The sequence below is a fragment of the Dermacentor silvarum genome, chromosome 1, assembly GCF_013339745.2.
Source record: "Dermacentor silvarum isolate Dsil-2018 chromosome 1, BIME_Dsil_1.4, whole genome shotgun sequence".
In the NCBI taxonomy this organism is placed as follows: Eukaryota; Metazoa; Arthropoda; class Arachnida; order Ixodida; family Ixodidae; genus Dermacentor; species Dermacentor silvarum.
In genome coordinates this window covers 442,720,929-442,738,360 of record NC_051154.1, presented here as the reverse complement: position 1 = coordinate 442,738,360, position 17,432 = coordinate 442,720,929, and the positions used below count along the sequence as shown (strand labels likewise).

The 17,432-nt window shown below is 45.0% G+C and overlaps 1 protein-coding gene across 1 annotated transcript in view; it reads right to left on the bottom strand.

The window, feature by feature from the left end:
* Nucleotides 1-7,443: 7,443 nt before the first annotated feature.
* The window catches only part of LOC125944160 (uncharacterized), a 62,840-nt gene continuing 52,851 nt past the window's right edge, over nt 7,444-17,432 (bottom strand). Inside the window, exons 16-17 of the mRNA XM_049664369.1 lie at nt 7,982-8,290; nt 7,444-7,635 (exon numbers count right to left, since the gene is read on the bottom strand). Coding sequence (XP_049520326.1) covers nt 7,444-7,635; nt 7,982-8,290 — 501 coding nt within the window. The remainder of the gene's footprint in view (nt 7,636-7,981; nt 8,291-17,432) is intronic.

Here is a 17,432-nt window from a genome sequence, read left to right as displayed (position 1 = left end):
GAGTGATCGCGGCAAGACGTTCATGTCAACACTGATGAAAGAAGTACTCAGAGCTTGTGGCACAGTTCATAAGACGACATCCGCATTCCAACCCTCAAAGCATGTCTTAACAGAGCGATTTCATCGCACGCTAACAGAAATGATATCAATGTATATCGGGCCAAGCCACGACAACTGGGACAAACGTTTACCTTTTGTGACGTTTGCTCACAACACTGCTATCCAACGAACTACAGGGTACTCACCCTTCTACCTCGTTAACGGCCGCTCGCCTATATTCACAATCGACGCCGCTTTCTTAACTGCCCCAACTAACACCTCGGCCAGTATACCCGAACAGTTCGTCTCGCGACTTGACGAATCGGGATGTCGTGACCGTGCTCGCTTCAACACAGAAGTCAGTCAACTTGACCGCAAGCAACGTTACGACATCTCTCGTTGAGACGTCTCCTTTGGTCCTGGAGATGAAGTGCTCCTTTCGACGCCCATTCGTACACCCGGTTTGTGTGAGAATTTTTAATCGCGCTTCCTTGGCCCCTACTTTATCAATGAACAAGCATCTCCAGTGAACTATCGTGTCACTCCCGTCGAGGTTTCTTCAGACCATCGTTATGGTGGTTCGGAGATCGTTGACGTTTCGTGTCTCAAACGATTCGTTCGGCCTTTACCTCCTGGCTAAGTCGCGGCCTGGGTAGCCGCTTGCGTGCTCGGGGAAATTAGTGTGATCATTATTCATACGCTTCTTATTCTCATCTGTACATACTCACCATTTTGGGCCTGGTGGTGCGGCTCTCGCTTGAGAGAATAAAGGAGAGTCTACCTAAACTCTGTCTCACAATATATATATATATATGCTGTAAACTACGGAAGCTCCTAGCACTCCCAAATACTTAACGAGAATGCACGTCTTTGCGTTGCAGAAACAACACTTAGCTTAACTTCTGACAGGAGTGTTTCATTGCTAAAGCGTATAAACACTACGCATGAAATTATGCTATCATCCCTATGCTATTTGAAGAAATTCATGATATTAAAAGAAACTAAAATTTTGTTTAGTAACTGAAGCATTTATATATAGTATACGTTGATGACCTATAGCTGGTGCATGACTTCGAAAAACGAACAGCGCTAACAACTAGGCCACGCAAAAACAAGACGGCGCACTATCGTTTGTCTGCTTGTTTGCATTTTGCAGCCCAGACTTGTTGCAGCCCAGGAACAGTGGAGATAACCATTGTTTTCCAGCCAGGTCTTTTAATGAAGGGTACATCCGCGGTTACGTACGGAAGAGGGCGGGCACTATTTTGCAAGTCCTCTATCAATCATGCTTCCACGTTGTAGGCATGCTACATTATTCTAGATTTAAAAATAAAGGAATGAAGCTTTGCTCTTGAACTTCGATGGTGTCATATGATGCATGTTTCACTCAATTTTGGTGACCTGCTGTACAACTTGTTTGAAGAGATGTTTGGAAGTAACTTGCAATCATGGTAGTGTAGTCATCACGCGATGCATATTGTTATTTGATCCCACTCGGTAATTGATGAGGCAGACAGTCGAAGCAGGGCTGCTTCCTGTTCAGAAAGAAGCCTTTGTGAAAATAAGGGCATCCATAGTTAGCAGTAAAATAAGGGCCTGTAGCTCCGAGAGATATGAAAGTGGCATGTCTCCTGACACCCGGCTATTCTGAATATTGCCGAGACGTTTAGTTACGATGGGCTCTCCGCAGCAAGCAGCCCGTGTTAGGACGGGGTAGGTAAGCCTCAGCTAGGCGACTGGCCATGGACGGCCGTATGGTGTTGAGAGATCGGGCAGTGACCAGATGCTCACTCTGTGCCAATAATTATTCGCCGACTTTGTTCTTGACGCCTTCTATGCACGTCCCCCTCCCCCCCTCCTCGTATCCATCACCCCACTCCTTTTAAATTATTTTCCGTTAGTCACTGTCGCACTCTTTAACATTCACCGGGTTGTTTAATGCTGCTGCGGCCCCTAACATTCCTATACTTGTTTCTGCGTGGCCTTCGAGGCTATTCACCTACCTTCCCTCGCACGTGTTTGTTGGGGGCGTTTTTTAGCTTCCCTGGCCCAGCACCCCCGTCCTTGATACATTTTGCCGTGCGCCAATCAGCGTTCTGTAGGTCTTTCCTTCTTGTCCGGTTTTTTGCACTGTTTTCATTCTAAACAGCATGCGCAAACCAGCCTAACTGCAAGGTCTTCTCAAGTTAATAACGTAAATAATGAAAGTTAGAGACAAGGGAAAGAAAAATAAGATGGAAAAAGGGGAGGGGTGCGTATTATGTGTTTCTATAGACAAGCAAGTCGCAATATTTTTGGAATGCTTTTCTTCCACGTAGCGTGGTCGACGATTCAGTGAAGTACCAGAACTAAGAAGCTCTTCGATTGCACTAATGTCTGGTGGGGAGCAACAATGTCTCAAAATTTTATACACGCGCTCGTCTCATCTTTATCTGCAGGTGGAATATTTAGCGCTGGTCCTTCCTCAGCAGTTCCTTAAAGAGGTAGAGGCATGCCATGAGTGTGGCTGCGATGTTTTGTGTATGGGAGAGAAGATCGCCTCTATGACAACTCCCCCCTCTCCCCTACCTCCCTCCGGACCGCCACTAGCCCTCGCCTTGCTTTCACACATTGAAGCTTCCCCTTTCATTCATGTCGCTCTTTCTGAGGCTGCCTCTTAAAACGTTCTGTTCTGTGGGAGGGGGGGGGGGGGGGCTAACCCCACCTCTGGCTATGCCAATTGATTGCGATAGCAAATTATGAGACGGCCACACGTAGTAAGGTTACTCGTTTTATCAGCTGCGTAAACTGCTGTAAACATTCGCCCACTAAGTAAATTAACAAGCATGTTGTCACGCGCGCACAGGCAAACACGAACACCTCTAACTCGATGACCCCGGACAGTTACTATCAGAATGCTGGCGCAATGAGCGGCGATCGAATTCCCCTTTGTGCTGCCTCTCGCTTCAACGTAAACTATAGGCACGCGCGAACACAGCGCAGGCAAAGCCATCAGCTATATCCGGTCGGCTAGCCTTTGATTCCACAGCAGATTGCCTCCAAGGTAGGACGCAAACGGCTGTGCCCAGCCGCCGCAGCTGGAGAATCAGCTAGCACAAGACAAGGGTAACTGGAGATCACAGGGAGAGGCCTTCGTCCTGCAGTGGTCATAAAAATAGGTGGCTGATGATCAATATATATATATATCGATAAATAATTTGTATACCATATATATCCGGAACATCTTGGCGACCAGCAGTCCCTGAAGCACATACACAACACGTATCGGCTAACTTTTTTTAGGCTGATCTACAGCATCGACCCGATAGGGAAAAGTGGTGGTAGCTCGCTAAGACTGTCTTAAAAAAAGAAAGGTTTTCAGCTAAAACCAGAGCTTTTTACTGGCATGCGTCTAACTGCGTATACAAATACATCAGGTATTTCTACCGGTTGTTTTTTCTAGGACACACTCACGTGCCCCGCGGACAGTTTGACCGTAGAGGGCGGTCGTTCGTCAGAGTTTGCGTCGCCCCAGCACTCGTCCTCCACTGTTGGACTGCACTGGTGCAGGTGACCAGGTCACAGTCGTTCGATCCAGGTATAGGACAGTGAAGACCGAGGCAGAGTGGTTTGTCGCCTCGACATCGCTTGCCAGAACGGCCTCTTGTCAGCTTTTCGCTCAAATTCGGAAGGCCAGTGGATCACGACGAGAGTCTTAAAGAGTAGTGCGGAGCCTTTTCTTTTTTTCTTTTTCCCTCGCGTCAGGGATCTTCGGTTTTTCAGATCTGAGCCGCTGGGGGTCAGCTTTGTTCTCGGTAATGAATATCTAATTTTCTTGATAATGGCTATAGAGGTGCAGGCAAGTTCATTCATTCATTCAAATAACTTTATTGAGTGCCCTGCGATTTGGTGGGGTGGGCCTAGACCCCGCCTAGGCTTCGGCCAAGGGTTGTTGGCCCTTGGCGGCTTCCTCGGCTTGCTGGACGGCCCAGAGTTGCTGCTGCAGGTCCGAGCTGAGCAACGCAGACTCCCAGCGCGCTCGGAGGCTGTCGCTGTTTGAGGCTGCATCACTGTTATTGTGTGTTATACCCGCACATTCCCATAGGATATGCTCTAGGGTGGCTCTAGAGTCGCAATGTCTGCACTTGTCAGTCGTGTATAAATCTGGGTGTATTATGTGCATGATAGCTGGACTCGGATAGGAACTGGTTTATAACTGCCGCCATTCGACAGACTGTTAGCAAGTTGTTCGAAATTATATGCCCACGAAAGATACCACACATGGCGGCCACTGCAATATAATGCTTTCGTGGCAGTTTTGTTAATGTTTGTTTTGCTTGGCCAAATTTTTTCCCTCACCTCGCATTTCCCAGGTAGCCACGGCCTATCTCGCAGTCACATGACACGACGCCCGGTCACAGCTACATCACCAAATCGTGTTGCTCTCCGCACATATCGGAGGACCTTGCCTATGGCATTTTCTTCGCACGGGTGCTCTCGCGTTGTCGGCGGGGCGGGCGTATGTCACGAGTCACGTTTTCGTTCGCGAAACACTATAGACATGCTGCACATCAGCCATTTCAAGAGGGCAAGAAGCGCCGCGCAACTGAGGCTGCGATATGCATGAGCGTATTTACCAAGAAGGGGGGGGGGCAAGGGGTTTACGACACGAAATCATTGGACTATCGAATACTGGAACTTTTTTTTCCCTGTCCAGAGATGGCCTACATAGAGCTGCAGTCTCAGTATCTAATCACCATCAAAATCTAATCCAACCACATACAGGTATAACTTTCGAATTTCATTGTATAATGACGATTTGTCATAGATATGTTCGTGAAAATGACCTTGGTCGAACGTACAGAGCCATTTCAATACCAATAAGACACTGACTTAAATTTGTTTTCTAAAAGTACGTGTCACTTCTGATTTTGTAGATTTCACTTTTAGACTGCTTCGAAATAAGAGCTACACTACTACTTGTTCCCGGCAGGAGCAAAATCAGCAGATAGTTCATATTTTAAAAAAGCGAGGGCTATTTTTTGGTGACGTGCACCGAAAATTTGCACTGCGTAGGTTGCTCATGTGCTCTGAAAACAGTTACTGAATTGATAGTTTTCACGTGACGTCACGCACCCACCTTATCACCGTGTCGGGGCACCAACATGGCGACTACGAGCACTTCAGTCCAATCCATCTTATTGAAAGCTTTCACATGACATTACAGACCCAGCTTATCATCCTGTTGGTGCACCAACATGGCGGCTACAATGACGTCAGTGCAAGCCATCTATAGTCGCTTTCTCCCGATTTTTGTGCATTATACACGGCATTTAGTTGTTTCCCCCGATATCCCAGGTAAACAATGCTGGGCACAGTGTTTTTATATATTCGAATTATGAAGCATTATGCTGAATGACGAGTGATAAATGTTTATTCTGTGTGGGTTCCTTACAGCTTTTGTAGAAAGTTCCTCATTGAAGTGTTCCAGGGTGTCATACTGCCGCTAATCGAAGCGTTTTCCAGACTTCTAAAACCACACGAGAGATGGTTGAAATTCCATTAAAATAGAAATAATTTCAAGCTCAATGCGTTGCGAAACTTTCCCTTTCAGGCTTTAAATATAATTGTAGCAGACCATTACTAAACCGTCGTTTTTCCATGTGTTTCCATGCATCATACGAGATTCGCAGTTGGCTTCTCCTGTGTCCTCAGTGAGCTAAAGAAGGCATCTCGTTTATACCTGAGGAAAATTAGGGGCATGGTATGGGTAATGTGTAGGCAATGTTCTAAATAGGTGGGTATAATGCGCATTGTCTGCTAGAATAGGTATGCAAGTGGTCCAGTAGTTTGTTTCATGGGCGGTGTAAAACATACGGCTGCGCTGGCATAATTACAACTAAAACTGAGGTCCAAATTTGCCAACATAGGGTGAACAATTTTATGTGCGATGGTAAATGCGTGTTGATCAAATACAGTTTAAAAAGATTATAAGCAAGTGTTCGACACCATAGTAAATGCTGTGGCGAAGTACCATGTGTGTTGATGAATTCCTGCTTTTTTCGAAATTATCACTAAGTGCTCGAAAGCACTACATGCGAACAAGGATTCAAGCGGAACAGTCATACGAGCAACTTTCTAATGTATGCAATATAATTACAAGAAACCGGGTTGTAATTCTCCAAGGCTGCACACATCTGCTGTCTTTTTTTTCAGGCTGCTGAATATTGCAAGTAAATTATGTTTGTTGTACTTCGCTGCGTATAACCTCAACAATACTATTACTTAAACTAGGAATACATTTATGCTGCAGACTTACATACTAAGTACAATTTTTTGTTGAACTATTAAAATTGCATGTAGCTAGTGTGCCATTTTTATGTGCGCTATACTGCTGCTATGGGAGGGATCCAGGACCTCTATGCAGCACTCATAGCCTTTTATATATATATATAGAGAGAGAGAGAGCGGTCAGACTGTTTGCAGTTTACCCCCCCCCCCCCACTCGAGAAATAGCTGGTACGCCACTAGCACTATCCAGCCAAAATGGGCGCGGAATTGGAATGTCGCCTCGAGTGAAAAAGAGATGCGTAGCCTCAGCGATGCAGACATTACTGGTGCGAAAATTTCTTCTGAGTACCGACCGAGTGCTCTACGATCATTCAAAAATTGACTAAGGAAACTTTATTCAAAATCTGCCCAAAAATTCCTTTACTTTAAATGAGCTATTTTGCCGCAACAAAAGTATTTTCCCGATAGATGCAACGCTGCTTACTATATTGATAGTGCGGACTGGCTCTGAGGTCGTTACGGTGCACACATTGTGAGTGCTTCTGGGAACTATTAATGTTACTAACCATAATTGGCGTTCATTTCGACAATGTATGGCTCCATAATTATAGCGCTTATATTTCAATATCAAACGGTTCGCTCTTTACGAACGTTGTGTTTTCTCAAACAATCTATTTTGTTGCTGCTATGAGACACTAATTTTCTTTTCACACACTTTATCTTCACGAAGTCAAGTGGTTAGAGAAAACTACGTCAGCCGGGGAAATCGATTTACATTCAAGTTAATTCACCACAGGGCTAGTATGGGATGACATGTCATAGGAAGAAACAGACAGTTTTGCAGCAGACTCACAACTCTCTTTTATTGAAAAATGGGCATTTTAAGACACACAACAATCAGGCAACCAGCTGACCGAAAAAACTGAAATTATAAGCTCTCAAACTTGCACACTTGCTGAATAATTTCAGAAAGTAAGAGAATCAAACTGCACAAATTTTTGTCAATGACAATACAAAAATTGTTATGCAGGCTCTATTTTTAAGAGTTTAGGTGCAAAAAAAAGAACACATAGCAAGCAACATGAGGGACAAGGGTATGCCTCTAGTTGCAAATGCTGTCCTACGCTATGTGGACTATGGAGCTGGCTCTTCCCTTGGGTGGCCCTGCAGTTCGGAGAAGCGTAGGAGAGAACGGCGGTACTCTGCCCTAAGGACCGGGTGGCGAAGTGCCTCCCGGATGCACTCTGTCATCACTGCCTTACACTCGTTAGACGACCTCTCCAACAACGTCACGGCCACGATCACCACGTACCAGAGACATGTCCTCTGGAAGCAGGAGATTAGTTTAGTAACAGCTTCTCAAATTAAGAACACAAAAACAGATATGCCGACCAAATCAATGCGGTCAAAAGAGTTTATGGTTGGGATTCCACACGGAAAGCCCCCCCCCTTTTTTTTCTTCTCCACCCACCAATGAACACAAAAATGCGACTTTCATACAGGACGACGATCACTGACGAAGGGAACTTCAGCCACGAGATTTTTTTCCCTTTTTTTCAAATTCAGTGCATTTAGGTGACAGTCGAATTTCGTGCTTCGACTTTTCTCTGTGATGGACAACCACGGAGCGCGTAAATACCACAGCTTGGTCGATGTCCACTTTCACACTTACCTCAGTTGCGATGTTGTGCGCTGCTGAGCGCACCATGATCTTGCAGCACTTGTACAGCACATACGCAAAATGCACACTGTACCCGGGCGACACCAAAGGAGCCACTGAGTTGGGTGCCGTTCGGTACATGGCCTCCAACAGCGAGGCGACAAAGGAAACGTATGCAGTCCAGTGGAATCTGGAGGTCCAGGCATCCTGCCCTGCTATCGATGCGCTTGGTGGCGGCCGCCTTGGCAGCATTTGGTCTCTATGTTCAAACCACAGATGGCAGGTGGCCAGTATGGTCCGGTACACGTCAGCGCGTCCTGTCTGCAAAGTGAACCGGAAGGTTGAGAGTAGGAGTATATTTTTTTACAATAGAAAATTTATCACGTAGTTAGAAATCTTTACTGCGATAGCTGGTGCTTCATGTATGTGGCTGCGAAGAGATGCATGCTTGAATCACACAAACAAGATGAGCACCTCTACCATGTGTTTTAAAAAGTTACAGCTTCGCCAGATAGGCGATGCACTGATTGTGACAGCAAATTATTAGACAACTACATGCAGTATGATAGCTTGTTTTATCAGCTGCATAAACTGCTGTAAACATTTTATAACCAACTAATGCTTACTAACTAAAGCCAAGGCAAACGCTAACACATTTCAATCAATGATCATGGACTACCCATGTCAGAAAGCTGGTGTGATGGAGAGCGGCAGCAGCGGCAAGCAAATTCCCCTTCATGCTGCCTTTCCCTTCAACATGAACTAAGCACACCAAAACACAACCCATGCGGGGACGTCAGCTATCTCGGATTGCTTAGCCTTCAAACCCAGCGGAAATTTTCTCCGAAACAGGGCGCACGCGGCCACGCTGAGCTGCTGGAGTTGCACCCTAACCTGTCCCCTTCCCTTCCTAATGTGCACACATTTCACCCCTACCCCCCTTGAGCGTGCGAGAGGGGGGTAGGGGGGAGGGTGAGCCGAGGGTGAGCCGAGCCTTTCTCAGCTCACCCTTGCAAGCTTTCTTTCCCTCGCACCTAATTCCTATAGCGCGCCGCCGCAATCTTATTGCACTCGTACTTTATACGGAACATAACAGTGGCGCCCATGGTGAAACTTTGCCTGGTGTGCCAATGTAATTTCTATCGCAATGAATACAAATAATATCATGGGGTTTCGAAGCAACACACGGCGCTCCGGCTTAATTTCGACTACCTGGGGTTCTTTAGCTGATCCTAAGTCACAGTACACAAGCGTTTTCTGCGGCCGGCTCCTATTGTAATACGGCTACTGTGACTGGGTTTTTTTTATGAAGGAAAGGGTGGCGGCTATCTTTTGCAGCCCTTGAGGAAGCATGGCTCAGCGAGCCCTGCTTCGTCCAAGGGAACTCACTCCATTTCCCAAAAGTGCCTCGTACGGTGGCTTTGCCTCAAGATGGTTATATCCATGGCGGTGCACCCTTCACAGGAGCATAGAGCAGTGTGGCTAAGTTTTGACTATACTAGCGCTAATTACACACCTACTCTTAATTTTACATACTCTGCAACAAATTCTCGATTCTTGTCTGATTCGGGCATACATTTTTATACCTCTTGCGTCTCGCTACGACACTCTGGAGGCGCAAAATGGCGTACTTTATTTTTCTGGAAGTGGTTACAAGCTACCCAGACCCCAGGTATGCCAAACCCCTGTAAAGTCAGCTAAGAAGACCTTGTCTTCAATTAAGTCACAGACCTGCACGGCACACGCAGCACAGTCACAGTGTAAGCTTGAGGAGTGCCTCCATAGGAGCTCCATTTTCGGCAGCATGCACTAGAGGGTTCATACCTTGCAAGGAGGCACCATAACCTGTACCGAAGAGTAAACACAGGTATCGAGACTATGCAGTGCACGTCACAACCCTTGACCCGTGGTAAGATACGATGCTGTTGATCATGATGATAATTTATTTGCATCCCATTTGAAACAAGGCATTGACAAATGGCCACATAGCCTGCACGAGTTGACCAGGTCCAGCTACATGCAACATGAACTGCTACTTGATGGGACACTTGGTGGAATACAATGCAACTGCAATGAAAAATTTGCACTTATCAATGCTGTGCGGCATGCATGTCAAGTTGTGACTAAAGGTTCCAGTGACTTTAGGTGTGACAAGTGGCATGATATGATGATAATGATGACGATTTATTGGCATATCTTTTAAATGGAGCGGTGAAAGTCACCTAGCCTTCTTGATTAATTCAGGTATCCTATGCATGTTTTTCATTTCAGCATTTTTGTATACATCTTAATCTTCATTTTCTTCCTCAAGCCTTCTCTATCTACCTTGTACCGCTACCTATAAAGTGCTGCTTGGCGTGCCACCTGGTGAAATAATATGCAACTGCAATGCGAAGTGTGCATGTATCGATTTCAGATCGCATGACAAGTGGCACAATGCGATGCAAATGATGATGATGATGATTTACTGACATCCCCTTTGAAAGGCCGCGATGACATAGTCACCTAGGCAGCTTTATCCATTGATTTAATCAGGTACAGAATACATATATTTGTTATAGCATTCCCGTATCTCCTTAAATTTCTTTTTCTTCCTCAAACCTTTTTAACTGCCTTGAACCACTACTTGTGCATCTTCTACATGGCGTTCTCCTGGTGTAATAATATGCAACTGCAATGCAAAGTGTGCACGTATCGACGTTACACCGCCCGCATGTTATATTGCGTGCCTGCTCTTGTGCTGGACATGTTTATAGGGCATTTTTCCAATGCTTGCTAGCAAGCTCAGTGGTAGCATAGCTGACTCCAGCACAGCGGGTCCGTGTTCGATACAGGCAGGAAGTGGGTATTTTTTTTCTCATTCCCAGCGATAGCTGCGACCAACACCGTCGGTGGCGGACACTATCGCCAACCGCAACGGCTAATGGAATGAGCCCAAACAGCTTACGCTGTAAAATGATCGGTGGCAGACGATGCAAATCTGCTGCTTCCAAGTGGTCGCTTGAATCACTTGGGTTACTTTTTAGTGTCGCCTGGACCTGACGATATACCGAACCCCTTTCTTCGCCATTGTGCTGAAGTACAAGCTAAATTTTTTCTGGTAATTTTCTGTGCATCCTTATTAACTGGCAGAATTCCTACCAATTGGAAAACTGCTGGAATCGTTCCTGTTCTCAAGAAAGGAGACTCCACTTTAATAGCAAATAACCAACCTATCTCTCCGACATCATCATGCTGTAAACGTCTGGGTCATCGCAAATCGCATCACTAAGTTTTAAAGGATAAGAATATAATTACCTTTTTTCAGTATGGTTCTAGAAAGAGGCTTTCTACAGTCACCTAGCTGACGTCACTTGTTCATAGGTTTACATCTGTTCTGGATAAGTCAGGTCAGGTTCACGCATTATTTTTCAATTTTATGAAGGCATTCGATCTTGTACGTAATTCAAAGCTAGTTTTAAAGCTTCAGCATCAAGGTTTGCTCGAATTCATATTTTCTTTGATTGCTGCATATCTGAGTGATCGAGTCCAATTTGTAAGCATTGAAGGAGACTGTTCAGGGCTATTACCGGTGAATTCAGGTGTACCACAAGAAAGCATCCTTGGACCCTTATTCTCAATTTACATAAATGATATCATCGATGGAGTCCACGGGCCAGTGCAAGTTCAACTCTTCGCTGATGATGAGTACTGTTTAATGAAATTAAATGTTCTCATCAAGTGCTCCTTAATTATAATTTTCATAAGATTCATGAATGGTGCAAACAATGGGACATGGTGCTCGTTGCTGCGATGTTTTCATGAAAATAACTAGGAAGAAAAACCTTTTTACCTTTCTGTACACACTTGCGTTACAACCACTTGTCGAAGTCGCTGAATTGAAATATCTGGGTGCGACTATAGTAAGCATGTTCAAAAGGAATTCGCACATATGAAAAGTTTGTGCGTACTATATCCACAAGCTTTACTTCCTCAGACATAAAGCATGCACCAAACGACACATTTAGCATATACGTCAATTATTAGACCAAAACTCAAATGCGGAGCAACTGTTTGAGACCCACACATGAGTAAAGATTGGTGCACTTGAAAAGATCTAACAGAGATCCGTCCAGTTTATTTACTCGAAGTATTGACAGGCTTAACAAGCCCCAACATGTTGGGGGTCTGGTACTGTGGTATCAAACTTTGCTGTTGTGATGAAAAATTCAAAGACAGAAATTTTGTTTTCATCTCAAGCATAGGAAACTGTCTTCAAATTCTGAGGATTACATTTCACCCCTGATATCAAGAATGACAAGGCATCATCATGTGGGCTCCGTTACTCCATTCAAAGGCAAAACAAACGGCTTCAAGTTTACCTTCTTTCCACGCATGGTAAACAGGTGAAACCTTCTTCACCACTACTGAGCAAAGAAGCAATAGAACACCTGGTTGCTTAGGACATTGTAGTATTTCCTCCTACACCAGTGTTTTATGTATGTTTCTTTCTTCCTTAACCTTGCAATGATCTAGAAGCCTTTCATGCCTTTTGCGGCTGTACTTGCTTTACCTCGTACCTAACTTTTTTTTTAATAATTTCTTTAAAAATTGCTGTAATATAGTCATTCACGCTTTATATGTTTCTTGCCTTTTGTTGCTGTATTTGGTTTACTTTTTGCATGATCTATATTTATTTTATAATTTCTCTAACTTGTAACTTCGAGTATTACCCTCGTTATAATGAAATTGTAAGAACTGGGAACAATCCTCACTACATAGTCGTGCCCGACTATATTGAACCCGTTTATATCAAATTATCCCGTATATCGAACAATTTCTAAACACGGTAAATTTACATTGAGAATATATAGCAGAAGTTACTGTTACACCGAACGAAAATAGCAACGACAACCGATATATCAAACTCCATGTGCCTCAAAAGTGCTAGGGCCTGAAGTAGGGCCTCAGTATTGTATAAATAAAATAAATATAAACCACTTTCTAGCGAAGTTGGAACGGTGCAGGGAAAAGTCAAGCTAAAGCTCTTTGCTGTGTTCGTGGTTTGCTGGTTCCGTGCTGGTTGGAGATATGCACCATCAAACTCATCGTTAAAATGCACTGTTCCACTTGCTTTTTTAATAAAACACTTTTTATGCACTGCAGCAGAAAAGTATTTGAAATGCCAATGTATTTTGCCCCACACTTTGCGAAATAATATTCGGAAGCTGTTGTCATCCTGGATATTCATTTCTAGTGAGTACGTCTTGCAAGCTACTGGCTACAATTTTTTTATTGCAATATGTGCTGTAAAGTAATTAATTAGTAATTATTGAATTTTGGCTAATTAGTTGATAAGCATTTGGATTTCTCATGCTAATAATGTCCACCTCTTCGAATAATTCACCTCAAGGATAATTACCCGATCTGCCACAGGCCATTAATAAAAATTTCGGAAAACTTAAAAATAATCACCCCTTATTTTGAGAACCGATATCCTGATACAAGAAACTGGGCCTGTATTCACAAGAAGCTCTTTCTCTAGAATTTTTCGTAAGAGTACATGCCAGCAAATCATCATACCAGACATGCCATAGCATCTCGTTATAATGAAGTTGTAAGGACTGGGAACAATCCTCGCTATACAGTCGAGCCCGACTATATTGAACCCGTTTATATCAAATTATCCCGTATATCGAACAATTTCTAAACACGGTAAATTTACATTGAGAATATATAGCAAAAGTTACTGTTACATCGAACAAAAATAGCAACGACAACCGATATATCAAACTCCATGTGCCTCAAAAGTGCCCCAGCAAGTTGGCTTTCCCTCGCGGTGGCGGGGAAAACTGCCGGCGCCACCCTAGAAAAAATGGTTTAGACCCGGCTGTGCACGGGCGAACACCCCCCTGCAAAAAATGATCCTGGCCTGCTCGCAGCACTTACAGCCAATCAGAGGCCATCGTGCTTTCTCCGAGGCGTGGAGGCTGTACAAGTGAGCGCCATTTTTTCTTTCTTTATGCTTGTGTGCCTGCTGCTGCCTCTTTTCCTCGAGTCCTCATTCAGCGTGGTCCGTGCTGGTGGTGTTGCCTGTTGGCGCTCTGTGAACTTTCTTGGCGCGCTGTCGTCATGGCTTGTGCAAAGAGGCAGAATTTGCCGTTCGCCGCGAAACTCGAAATCATAAATCGAGTCGAGCGTGATGAGAAGTCCGACGTCGCCGCCACGTACAAGTTTCCAAGGAGCACCTTGAGTACTATCCTGAAGAACAAGGCAGACATCAGGGCCAAGTCGGACAAAAGGCCAGGTGCCCGTGGCGCCCGACGTGTGCGCACTGCTGTGTACGAAGATGTTGAAGCAGCCATTTACAAATGGTTTGTGGACGTTCAGTCGCGAAACATCCCGGTGTCAAGCCCTATGATCGAGCAGAAAGCCAAGGACCTTGCTTTCTTGCTTGGCAGGAACGATTTCCAAGGCGGTTCCGGCTGGTGGGCCTATATCGAATTATGCCATATATCGAACTAATAAACGTTTTTTGGCGAGTTCGATATACCCGGGTTTGACTGTATCAGTATCTTCACTATAGCAGTAGTTCATCACTTTGCCCTTCTGTAAGGCTATATATTTTTTCACATTAAAAGACCGCAAATATGCTCTTTATTGAAACTCAGATTATGTGTAACTTTGCTCTGAAGTGTTGAAATAATTTTGTTCACACAATGCTGTGTTCTGGTTTTGTCAGTATTGGCCCGAACCACAAAGACAGTCTAAAATCATCATTCAGAGTACCTCGTGCACATAAAGGGCAACTCCGGCGATTTTTTGACCATGTCGAGCTAATAAAATATTTAGGTTCCCGAGACCCTCCTGTGACGCACCTGATAGGATAATTGTTCCGCAAAGTCGAAAATAATTTTAAATAAGCAAAAAAGCGCAAAAACGAAACCGAAACCGGAGCAAGCAGCCGAGCGAACCTCTGCGTGTGACGTCACGAATGTATTCCCGGCGGGGAAGGCGCGCAACGCATGCCGGTCTCGCCCGCGGGGTGAACGAAACCGGCGAAGAGCAGACGCTCAGCTTATTCGTGACCGCGCCGTACCTTCGGGTGACATTGTAAGCTGCACCACCTATTCGGATCTGTCAAACAGTGACAGTTATGATTCAGAAGAATTCAATAGCCACGAATCGCCGTCCTCCACCACTAGAGCCAGCACCCATGCGCAACATATCGCGCTGCGACATGAAGACCAAGGGTAGCCCTAACCACTGATATACGTGCTGCTTGCTATTTTAGGTGTTTTACCCCTCTCAAGGAACCGCTTCGCATGCTCACTATAAGATGTGGAGCACGACTTTCCGCATTTGTATCCCACAAGAACGCCGCTGACAGTCCAAAGCACCGACCGGTGCATTTGTTTACATCGGCAGGTACAGCGACCACTCGTACGTCGTTCGCTTGAGATAGGCGCTCATCGGTGACATCAATTAATGTCAGAACATATCAAAACACGTAGATTTTGTGCATGCAAGCACCGTTACATCACTCTGGGTCGCGCTGATACGTGCTACCACACACCTTCGGAAACAGCGAGCGGGAGACCGTAGTAGGGAAGCGTTGTGCAGCCTGCTTATCATTCTTCGTATTCTCTTCATGCACACAATTAGTGCTCCGTAAAGTAGACATAGATTGGGACATTGCGCGTATGAACGCTCATTTAGAGAATGTATAGTTTTCTCGCGGAAACGCAGATTCCATGAAGTATGACATCGTTGGCAGCTGAACGAGACGGTTGTTTACACATGCTGTATCAAAGGGGCCTCCGCTTGCTGCTCATTTGGGATACGAGGCAAACAGTTCACCTCGTAAGCTAAATAATGAGTCAGCATAACAATAGGTAATAATACACCAATGGATCTGCGTAGTCACATTTCATTTAGGGAAGCGCCGGCGAGTGCGACCGGCCGCATTCGAGAACGGCAACGTATACAGATGTTGATTGGGCGTCGTGTTATCGCTTCTAGCTTTTTGCGTGTGCACTGTACGAAATAAGGAATGCTTTATTTCAAATCCATATGGTCAAAACTGAACTACAGAAGCAGCTTTCCTCGTCCTAATAGCTTAATTAGCTTGATATCACTGGGTCTGGTCCGCCAGCAGCAGACGCACGAACTCGGCCACTGTGATAGGCTTAACCTCGGCTTTGCAGTAGAGTAGCAGTCTGGGTCAGTTGGTACATACTGAATATTCCAGTCGTCGTGTGTGCCACGTCTCTTCTTTGTCCTTCGTCTTTTGACTGGTTTTTAATATTCATTAACCTCGGCTGAACGCGATCGGCTCAAACTGTGTTTGCGGATGGCGAGGGCTGCAGTTCATGCAGCTAACAACGCAACACCGCTTGGCACCCCGCATCACTTGCCCGTCCACAGGGAATGCAACTTCTCGCGACAGCAACATCTCACGCTAAGCGCTAGCTCACTATCGTCGACTCCTGCACGCTCTCGTCGCTGTCGTCTGCATGATCCCGGCATGCTCTGCGTGGACCATTCCTGACGTCATACACAATGTGGCCTATAACTGAGGAGGGGGTAAGGTAGGGTGCTCGAGGCAATAGATTAAATTCATTTGTAAAAAATCTGTGCAACTCTCAAGCCTGCTTTTTTTAGGACACGACGGAGGTATTCGGAGGAACAGACCCAGCGAATTTCATCGACATTCGTTGTCATCGAAAAATCGCCGGAGTTGCCCTTTAAGGCGCTTTAATAATTACATGAGGAGTTGAAGCAATCTGCACGGGCGAATCATCGTCTGTCTCATCTTCAGGAATTGCCAAAGAAGGCACATTTCAGTGCATATCTCATCATGTGACATCATTTCATTTAATTTATGCAAGTTGTTTGTTCACTGTCATATCGCACCATTTGTTAAAAGATGTAAGGTTCATCTATATGGACAAGATTTGTTAGCTGTTCAAGTACTTTGTTATCGCAAATGGCCATAACATCCTCTACGCAGCATGGTGCGTCGATGGGAGAAATAATTCCAACTTTTGAGAAGCAAGCAGCAGTAATTTGCGAAGAAACAGTATCCCAGGAAGCTTCAATACCATGGATAGCTTTTATCAGGGTGACATTTGCTAACTTTGTAGAATTGACGTGTTCCAGGTTGAAGAGCAGACACTGCACAATTTTTTGTTAATAATGCACGCTCAGCGACCAGATTATGTTAAAACAGGAGGGTAAAGTTACTGCACTCTCCAGAATGAAAGGTATGGGGCAACAAACAGACCCATTTTGTGTGCGTTAAAGGACGGTTTGAGTGCTGGCCGGCGATAGGCCCACACCTGATCAACCACGGACCATGACGCATGAACTGAGAGGTGACGAGAAAAAGACTTCGGAGCTTAATTAACAGAGGCTTACACGACACAAAATTTAGGAGAAAATACATACAACCATAAAGACTTCGCTAAAGGTGGCGTATTAA